Raw genomic sequence first — 10,091 nt, forward strand, 5'->3', positions numbered from 1 at the left:
CAGTTTACATTAAATTATTGTTAGCTGCAGGGTGAAAATACCAATTTATTATTTAATCTTGAGCGAACGTATATACGTATGCCTTCCTTACAAACGCGACAAAATCCATGAATAACTGAAGCTTGAGCATGCATAAGATATTATGTATACACACAGTATATATGAGCGGCGTTGTCTCTCATCCCCGACACAAGGGGGCGACAGAGGGCACACACAGGTCTGTGAGCGACGTAAATCCCACGAAGAAGAGATGACCAGGTGTAAACATGGCGTCTGCCTTGGACGATGATGATATCGGGAGTGATGACTATTATTCCTTGCTTAATGTCAGAAGAGAGGTACAATATGCAGTTGTTTTCCGACTAAATGTCTGCGCAGATGCATGCATTAGTCATTTAGTGAAGTTGTCTCGGTTGCTATTTAGCGGTTGCTCGTATATTTAGATGTAAAGCAGGCTAGGTAGCTAGCTTGTGACCCTCGACATTGATTATGTGCAGTGACTCTTCGGCTGGATTCTTTACCACATGTACAACAGGTTGCGCGGTTACGGTTTTAGCAGCTTTAACTGCCAGTCGAGGAAGCAGTATAGAGAGTTTCGTGCTGCTATGTCAATGTGGGAGACGATGCCAACGCACCGATAGTTATTTTCAGTTTCAGATAGATCTCATGGAATGTGGACAGTGCTAACTTGCTAATGCTACAACTTACTTCAGGGCTTCATGATGCAAAACTTACAGTTGAAAAAGTCACTCGGCCATTCGAAAGACACCCCTAGTCATCGTAGTTTCATCTTATTTGGTGATGGAGGGAACTTTTTGTTGACCTGCAAATTACATTTGACTAAACTAAAGAAATTCGTAGCATATGGACATTCTGTACTACAGGGTGACTAAAAAATACTGCAATTACAATGCTCTTATAATGTGCTTATTTTTTTTAAGTGGGAGAGCATGGATATGTGAAATACAGAAAAATGTTCTCATTCAAGATTAGAATATATATGTCCAACCCGTCCTTTTTATAATATGTAGTACAACACAAATTGAAACGTAGTCTCTCTGTCAATAATCGGAAAAATGAAATGTGTTTATGCTTGGGTAGCAATACACCGTATTATATAAATGAAAATATGACCTGTTAACTATGACAATCGGATAATTACCTTTGGCAATGTAGTCCGATTCACAATAATGTGACTTTAAGGAACAACAGTAGTAGTATTAAGTAAATTATGCACTAACAGAATCATGCTGTGTGTCTTTTCTATTGCTGATTAAGTTTCCCACACTTTTTTTTTTCTTGTTACTATTTCCACTTTTTCACTGTGATGTCTCAGGCTACACAGGATGAGCTGAAGGCAGCATACAGGCGATTATGCATGCTGTATCACCCAGACAAACACAGAGATCCTGAACTAAAGCGACAAGCAGAACAGCTCTTTAATCTCGTACACGAGGCTTATGAAGGTAAGAAAAGCTGTGATCACATTATGCTCCTGTTGCTGCTGCACAGAAACTGATGTTGACTGGAATGTGTTAGAATCTACGTCGTTTACTGTTGCTTATTATAAGTCTCTTTCTAGTTCTTCGTGACCCACAGGCTCGAGCAATCTATGACATCTATGGCAAACGGGGACTTGATGTTGATGGATGGGAGGTAAGTCTGTCAGTGACTATCGTGGTTAGTAAACAAACCAACAAATACAGTACTAAAAGAATACCATTGTGTTGAGTGAAATTTTTATGTATCAAAGTTTTAAAAAGCACCTCTGACATGCACTTCAGGTAGAAGACATTTTAATTTTCTAACCCCGATTGTCTGGGTTGCCTCATACATTTCTTAAAAATACTACATATTGAATTCAACATAAATGCCATAAATGTATTGCTGGCCAATGCGAACTTAGACAAATGTCATGTAACAAAAATGAATCTTTTTGAAAAATTTGTTTTAGGTTAGCAAATTCTAACTTTGAGAACTCACACAGCGATGAAAAATCAGTGTCAGCAATGCAAGTTTGTCAAAATTAAACAAGTCTTCTCCAGTGATCCAAGAAATTTTAGCTGTTTCAATCTCATCAGATTGGTCAGGATAGTACGTTTGCATTTGCAATATGTGCTTTCTGAACACCCTTTTCTTTGGAATGCATTTTGGTTTGGCAGTTTTTTGGCAACTTTCCAAAATCGGTGCATATTTTTAGTGAGACAGGTTTCGTGTTTTAGATGTATACCTAAAATTTCATTGTCAAATGATTGTTTATTTTGGCCGTGTGACTTCGGACCATGTTAATGACGGGTTAGAATACATATGCGATATTAGTTCCACACTTGATGTTCTGTATTCTTTTAAAAGCACCTCCCCTTTTTGGTGGTCGAATTTTAATTCCACTGAAGTGGAGAGTTGGCTCTTGCATCCGTAGTAGGTCAATGGAAACACTGAAAGAGATGCATTAAAGAAGTAATGATCGCATTTGCTAACAGAATCACTCATCCTGTTGCTCATCCCTTGGTCTTCACTTGAGAATAATTCACAGAACAGTGCATAGTTAATCTAAATGTATTAACCATAATGTGAATAAGCATAGTGTTTTGGCATTGCAGTCTACTGGCATGAAGCCTGCAGTCTCATCATAATACTTTTATGTCCTGTGTGTTTTTTCCTTCAATTTGCATGAAAGACTTTTTGTTTGGCTTCATCTACGTTCACTAAAAGCACTACTACTTGACAGTACAAAGTATGAAGCCTATAAATATCTCCAGAGGAATAACTTATAGGAGTGTGAAATTTCTGCCACTGTAACTTTTTATCTGCAAAAAAGCAGCTAATCCACTGGCCGCTGTGCATGCAAATCATATCTTCTTTTACCAGGTGGTGGAGAGGAAAAGAACCCCTGCAGAGATTCGGGAAGAGTATGAGCGTCTTCAGAGAGAGCGAGAAGAGAGACGGCTTCAGCAAAGGACCAACCCAAAGGTATGTCCGAAGGAAGATAACGAGCCTCACATTGAACTGATTATGAAGTAGGCGTCTTGTGCATGTTCTATGCACAAATATTAAACTCAGTATTAATCCTTGATGACTTCACAGGGGACAATCAGTGTGGGCATTGATGCCACAGACCTCTTTGATCGGTATGAAGAGGACTATGAAGACATGGTTGGCGGCGGAGTGCCACATGTGGAAATCAACAAGATGCACATATCACAATCCATAGAGGTAAGTGATGTTTTGGATTAAAAAAAATGGCAGGTCTGTGATTGCAGTTAGAAGTGAGGTTCTCATGAAAGAGCTTTCTGTGTTTTTCTGCAGGCTCCTCTTACTACAAAAGACACAGCCATTTTGTCTGGCTCCTTGTCAACCCACAATGGAAACGGAGGTGGCACCATTAACTTGGCCTTGAGAAGAGTCACTTCAGCGAAGGGGTGGGGTGAGGTATGCTGCACTCCCACCGGACACCCCACAATGACGCTATAAATGGCACACTCTCTACCTCTTCCTCAAAACAGGTGTCCGACCGTGTTATACAACATGCACTGGTATTTTAGGATGTGACACTTTATTTGTTTTCTGTATTCACACAGATAGAGTTAGGAGCTGGAGACACTCACGGACCTCTTTTTGGAATGAAGATATTCCGCAATTTGACGCCTCGATTGTATGTGTTGAAATACTAGCAAAAAAAAACAAACATTCATGTCGTGTATTTTCACAGCAACATGAGCACATCACAGATTTTGTTTTCATTCATTTTTTTTCTTCAGCTTTGTGACTGCCCAGTGTGGCCTTCAGTTTTCATCCCGAGGCGTGCGTCCTGGGTTCACCACAGTGCTGGCCCGTCACCTAGACAAGAACACTATGGGCTATCTGCAGTGGCGTTGGGGGATCCAGTCCTCTATGAACACCAGCATAGTGAGAGACACTAAGAGCAGCCACTTCACCTTCGCAGTGCAGGTTAGCAGACAGCTGTTACACTTAACTTTAATGACAGCCAATTGAATCAAAAACTGCCTCACCATTGTGCGAAAATGATTATGTACTTTTTGTCTCGGCAGCTGGGTATTCCTCACACTTTTATGATGATGAGCTATCAGTACAAGTTCCAGGATGAAGACCAGACAAAGATCAAGGGCTCAGTAAAGTATGTACATATGTTATTTTGAAAATGCAATTAGACCTGGGCAATGAAGCAATAGCCATATGCACGTACTTCACCGTCATTAAAGTAGAAAACAAAAATACAAAGTTCAGCTACATGAACCAACCCCAAGCATGTTCTCCTTGGTTCGTTACTTCCCGTTAAAATTAGCATTAAAAGATTACCTGTGTACCTCAATAAATAGGTTAGGTCGTTCAAGTTTTTCTTTATTAAAAAGTAGGTGAATAAATTGATGAATAACCATCCAGAATTGACTGAAATGACACGTTTTGTCTTGATATATTTTTCAGTTGTATTGCAGGGTTTCTGCAGGGCATTAATAGTCATTAAGTTGATTTTGTGAAAATTAAGGCCTTAAATGGCATTAAAAACCATTAAATTTGATTCTCAGTGGCATAACAAATTCTTTCTGCGGTTTTCAAGAAAAATATTTGACAATAATAATACATTAATATATAATTGCAGACTACGATTCATCAGATATCTGCATAAACATGCCGAAGCATTGCGATAATTGTTCCAGCCGGTCGGGTACAATTGCCAAAAACTGCATGTTTTTAAAGTGGCCGGCAGGCTGGACCAGCTAGAGGACAGCTGGGAAATGGGGAAACGCAAATTCCAGCAAAAATGGCTCAAAAACGTGGATTTCAGAGAATGACTGCAGCCCATGGGTGGTCAGGGATGGTTTCTGGATTTAGAAATAGTGAAATGTAGGGACAGTTTCCATATAAGGTCATCTTTTACAAAAAAAACAAACTCGTGCAATTTGTTGAGTTCACTGTCGTAGCATTAAATTTTTTACAGCATAACATTAAAATGGCATTAAAAAGTATTACATTTGACTGGCTGATTTCTGCAGAAACCCTGTATTGCCCAGCCCTAAATGTAATCATAAGTTCTTATTAAGACTCCTGTTATAGGCTGTAATGACATTTGTATAGGTAGAAACTGTACAGTGACTGAAAATAAGGGATTTATAACAAGTCAACTGCAGGTGGAGAGGTATTGACTTTCTCTTCATGTTACAGATCAGGTTTCTTTGGGACTGTGGTAGAGTACGGCGCTGAGAGGAAGATCAGTCGACACAGTGTCCTGGGGGCCACCGTCAGCGTGGGAGTGCCCCAAGGTGTCTCCCTGAAGATCAAGTAAGTGCAAATCCTTGCTGTTGTTTCCAGCCAGTGTTACTCACAGCACTGTTGCCATGGCGCCCGTAGGAATCAATACGTAGCTTCACGTCAGCCAGTCAAGTTAATTTTCTACAAATTTAGTCTGCGTTGGGGTTGTGTCTTTGGGCGTACACACACAGGAGCGGGCCAGCTGAGGTGCCTGGTCATCCTGGGATGTGCATACCCTGTAGCTCTAATTTTCAGACACCCACAAGCAGAAAATGTGACACAAATTCTGCAATATCTTAGGAACAATCAGCACACAACTCACAGCCCTGTCTCTTGTAGAGTGTGGCAGTATTTTCACTGTGCTAATAAAACCAACTCTCTACCTGCAGACTAAACAGAGCCAGCCAGACGTATTTCTTCCCCATTCACCTGACTGACCAACTCCTGCCTAGTGCCGTATTTTACGCCACAGTTGGACCACTGGTTTTCTACCTCGCCATCCAGCAGCTTATTATTCGGCCCTACGTGCGGGCCCAGAAGGAACAGTAAGAAACCCTCGCTTTACCGTTGGTTGTTTCATGCAAGCAATGTTATTGGAAGTAGCACCGCATGTATTATTATGGGCAGATTTTATGAGCTCATTTTATTCCTCCATTTATCTTTTAACTCCACAGAGACTTGGAGAAGCAGAGGGAGAGCTCGGCCTCCGATATAGCCCGAAAGAAGCAGGAGGCAGAGTCTGCTGTGAGTATTTTGGAGGCTTACACGTAGCTGTGGTGTCAGTCTGACATGGTGGTTCAGCGTTAGATAAAAGCTTCAGGTATTGCGTCTGACTGTCAAGAAATATTAGTCCCACCGAGAGTTAGATAAAGGGCCGAGGTGGGATTAGATAAGATGCAAAGCATTACCGAAATTCATTAGTGTAATCCGTATGATGCGAGATCTCATTGTTTGTGTCTGTCTCTTCCTCTGTGTGCCTTTTTCATCTCCAAAGGTTTTGCTCATGCAGGAGTCTGTGCGTCGGATTATTGAAGCCGAGGAGTCTAGAATGGGTAAGATCAGTAATATTTAAGGGATGAGCTTATCCCGAGAATAATGTTTTTTAAGCAGGTTGTAAAACTAGAGTATTTGATTCTCTTAGATTCTGAACTGTTTTTCATGCATTTTGATGCTGATGTCTGGTTGAATGTTGCTCACTTCAAAGTGTAATTTCACAGATAGAGTCCCTCTTTTTTGCTGCATTAAACAGACCTATCGCTCTTTGGTAAAAAAGTCCCCGCTATTCACCACTTGTGAATTCCCAGCAAACTTAAAAAATAAGGCACAGCAAAGATTGTAGGGATGTTCTTGAACAGTTCAGTGACGTTTAAGGGGATTGAACACCGGGTAAAGGGCCAAGTAGTGCATGTGCCTTTCCATTGTTGTATCAGGAGACTTACTTTGTGGCCACCGATAGCATCTGAAGTCATTTTTGTTGAGAAATAGAAGCTTTTTAAACAGGCCTGGAATAGTTATTAGAGGAATATAGTTCTGTGGATTTTTAATGACCCTCCGGCCTTCATCTCCACTGGTGATAATGGGGCCTTTTTAGTTTGCCTTTGATAAGCAGAGTAACAAAAAGCTCTCAGCAGACAGTATAATTTTCACCGGGGGGAGTTTGGCAAGTGATAATTGGCTTGTGACACCTGTCACTGTAGAGCTTGCTTTGATTTTAGTATCATCAGAAGTCCCCTAGACTTTGCGCTTATAAAGTAACATTTAATAACTGTGTTTGTGTATAATCACAGACGCACAGCTGCTCTCTCTGTTTAATGGACTAAACTCACAGGGCTTTCCATAAGAACATGGAGTAGCCAGACAAGTCGGGGAAAGTAGCCAACCAGAAAGATTTTGGCAGTAATGGCCTGAATCTGATGGTCTCTGGTGCATTGATGCCACTTTTCACTCATATACACCAATCTGTATTATTGCATAATTTAGTAAGCTTGCCTACCCAGTTGTGAACATGTAGGAAATGATTGTAGAGAAGAACTGGGTAGGATTCATGTGTGTTTTAGCAGACTGTCTGTAAAGAGCTGTTGATATTTCAATCCACCCATACTCCTGATTGATTTTTTTAATTAAGAATCATTCAGGGTTTTTTGACTGACATCTTCACTTTGAGGTTATCTCTTTTCTCTGTTGTTTCACTACAAACATAAATGTACTCACATTCAAGGAAAATAAAACCGGTTACTTACACCCTAACCCTGTTACAGACTCTGGCCACAGTTGTCGTCAGTCAAGATTGAAATAGTGACAATGGCTATTTGTGTTGGAGTTTTAGTATCGTTATCCCACAAATCTGAGTCCATTTTATCTTTCATTCTTGGGATTTCTGATCTCTACTCTCAAGCTAAGTCTGCCATTGTGTTGGCGAACTTGTATTTTGCAAACGCATTGCTGATGCTTCTTGCTAAATCTCATCTCAGGCCTCATCATCCTCAACGCCTGGTATGGCAAGTTTGTCACAGACAACAGCAGAAGACACGAGAGGGCGAAGGTCATCGATGTGACTGTGCCACTGCAGTGTCTGGTGAAAGACTCGAAACTCATCCTCACTGAGGCCACAAAGGTATTTCCATTAATCCAGTGCAAGAACCACAGAAATAATCCCAAACAAAAACTATGAAGCAGATGTTAGAATGGATGATTTAGTCTGCTGCTGCAATGACTTTGTGTTATTTTTCCAGTCAGGACTCCCTGGTTTCTACGACCCCTGCGTGGGGGAGGAGAAGAGCCTGAAGGTGCTGTATCAGTTCCGCGGCGTCATGCATCAAGTCCTGTCAGGAGACACTGAACCACTCAGGATACCAAAGCAATGTAAGTCCTGGGACAGCACAGCGGCATATGAGACCTGAGTCGCTGAGGTACCCCGTTATCTGTCGTGTTTAGACACTGTAGTGCAGATTAATGATTTGGTAGATTGTGTACTCCCTTGAAATGTGAAACCTGCCCCTGTTTCAGATGTTTCTAACAAGGAGAGTTTCTTTTAACTCCGCACCTTTTGTAGACGAGCTTGTGCAGCATATCTGAGAATATTTTATCTCCACTTTGAGAACGTCCTCTGAAATACAGCGAGCTACATCCCCAGCCACCTGCATGTGCTTGTTCTGACCTTTTTTTTTTTGCTTTTGGTTCCACTGTGCAGCCCACAGGATTGACGCAGACACATAGGAGCTCCTCCTCCACTGACCAAAAAGACTCATCTCTCGTCTGTTCTGACAGAAGACCTCTGTTTTAGATACGACATGGATGTAAATCTGTGTTACTCAGAAATTGTGCATTTACTTCCTTGTCTTTATATGAATTTAAAAATGCAGAGTGGAGTAAGAACACCACAGACTGGATTGATCAAAGCCAGTATCCACGGACGGGGGTTGTGGTCTGCTTGAAATTCTAATGTGACACCAAAATCAGTGGCTACCATGTTACTTCCCAGGCCTTCTAGCCTGCTTGGTATCCATTTCTTTTTGGTATGGCTTGTAAAATATGACAGAGTTCTATGTACTGTATTGAACAAAAACTGCAGTGCCTATGTGATTGAAGACAAGATTGCACCTCTGTTTGTTTGCCATATTATTAAAAACTGTCTCTCTCATGTTGTTGAACCATTCTGACACTTCTTCAACAAACACATTTCATTCATGCTTGTGATATGAAATATTATTGATTGTCTTGGTTAAACCAAAGTCAGTAAGTTTTAATGTGCTTTACTGTTAAAGATATTAGTTTCTGATGTGTGCTTACTTGGGAAAAGGGAACTGCGGAGACTTTTAGTGATAACTGGAAAGTGGTGGGCAATACAAGCAACAGCTGCTAATACACAAAGAGGAAGCGATAAAAAGAAAGAAATAGCCACCAGTGACCACCGATGAATCATCACAGCTGCGAGCTCAGTTCAGCAGGAAGAAAGTGCAAATGGAAAGTGTTGTGACTGAATAGAGTTTAGAAAGAGTATTTAGCATCTGTCATTCGAAGCTCATTCTACTCAACGTTTACTCTTCCGCTGCCCACCAAATGGTGTGAAATCTGTAGGTCTCTCCCCTGTGACCCTTTTCTTCCCTCTTCCCTTCCTTTGCTGTAAAGAGAAACGAGTGGTTTAAGTGAAAGCGCATAACCAGAAATTTGCCTGCAAGATTCACCAGTAGGGAATTTTGAAAGAGGGTAGACCCATGGCAACATATCAGCGATTCATCATTCTTTTTTTTCAGAGCAAAATTACATTTTCTTCATGAAAACCGTCCATTAAAACCAGTAATGTAATGAAAGATGCCCCGCTTAAAAAAAAAGAGTCTAGTTTCTTTTTAAATATATATAATTATCAATATCCTATGTGCACAAGAAGAATGCTTGAGTGAGCAAATTTAGTGAGAAATTAAGCCTTAAGAGACCACAACATTGTTATAAAGTTAAATGTTGAAAAGGGCAGCTCCCCCGCCCCGACCCCGAGCCAAGCTGACCTCATGAGGCATGTTGGTCAATATATACTTTGTACTTGTGTATAATACTGAACTTTATTTTCAAATTGTTGCTCTGAGTTCATTAGAAGTAGCACTGACTAAGGCAACAACTAATGAATTATCAATTAAACTACACTGATTTAAGGGAAGTAGCTTTTCCTCTACAGTCAGAGGTATTCATTACCAGTTATTTGTAGCATCAACGCAAGTTTTTAAGTTTATCACTCAGAAAATTAAGGTGTTCCACCTAGTATTTTGAATATGTAAAGATTTTTTTATGTTTTAAAAATCTAATTAGCAACATTAGCATATTTGATCCTC

General features: G+C 40.5%; 1 protein-coding gene across 1 annotated transcript; it reads left to right on the forward strand.

Moving 5' to 3' along the window:
* The first annotated feature begins 207 nt into the window (after positions 1–207).
* dnajc11a (DnaJ (Hsp40) homolog, subfamily C, member 11a) lies at positions 208–8,908 on the forward strand. Its single transcript, XM_022202684.2, has 16 exons — positions 208–338; positions 1,337–1,466; positions 1,583–1,656; positions 2,869–2,970; positions 3,085–3,213; positions 3,307–3,429; positions 3,579–3,652; positions 3,759–3,948; positions 4,050–4,135; positions 5,182–5,298; positions 5,658–5,813; positions 5,943–6,012; positions 6,263–6,320; positions 7,740–7,882; positions 8,001–8,130; positions 8,459–8,908. The coding sequence occupies exons 1-16, from the start codon at positions 267–269 to the stop codon at positions 8,482–8,484; spliced, it is 1,680 nt and encodes a 559-aa protein (XP_022058376.1). The 5' UTR covers positions 208–266; the 3' UTR covers positions 8,485–8,908.
* The last annotated feature ends 1,183 nt before the right edge of the window (positions 8,909–10,091 follow it).

Source organism: Acanthochromis polyacanthus, chromosome 6, assembly GCF_021347895.1.
Source record: "Acanthochromis polyacanthus isolate Apoly-LR-REF ecotype Palm Island chromosome 6, KAUST_Apoly_ChrSc, whole genome shotgun sequence".
Taxonomy (NCBI): Eukaryota; Metazoa; Chordata; class Actinopteri; family Pomacentridae; genus Acanthochromis; species Acanthochromis polyacanthus.

Excerpts from the sequence above, each read along its gene's own strand:
- dnajc11a (XM_022202684.2), top strand. The coding sequence starts at position 267 with ATGGCGTCTGCCTTGGACGATGATGATATCGGGAGTGATGACTATTAT. Across the intron at positions 3,214-3,306 it reads ACATATCACAATCCATAGAG|GCTCCTCTTACTACAAAAGA; the intron begins GTAAGTGATGTT and ends GTTTTTCTGCAG. Across the intron at positions 3,949-4,049 it reads ACTTCACCTTCGCAGTGCAG|CTGGGTATTCCTCACACTTT; the intron begins GTTAGCAGACAG and ends TTGTCTCGGCAG.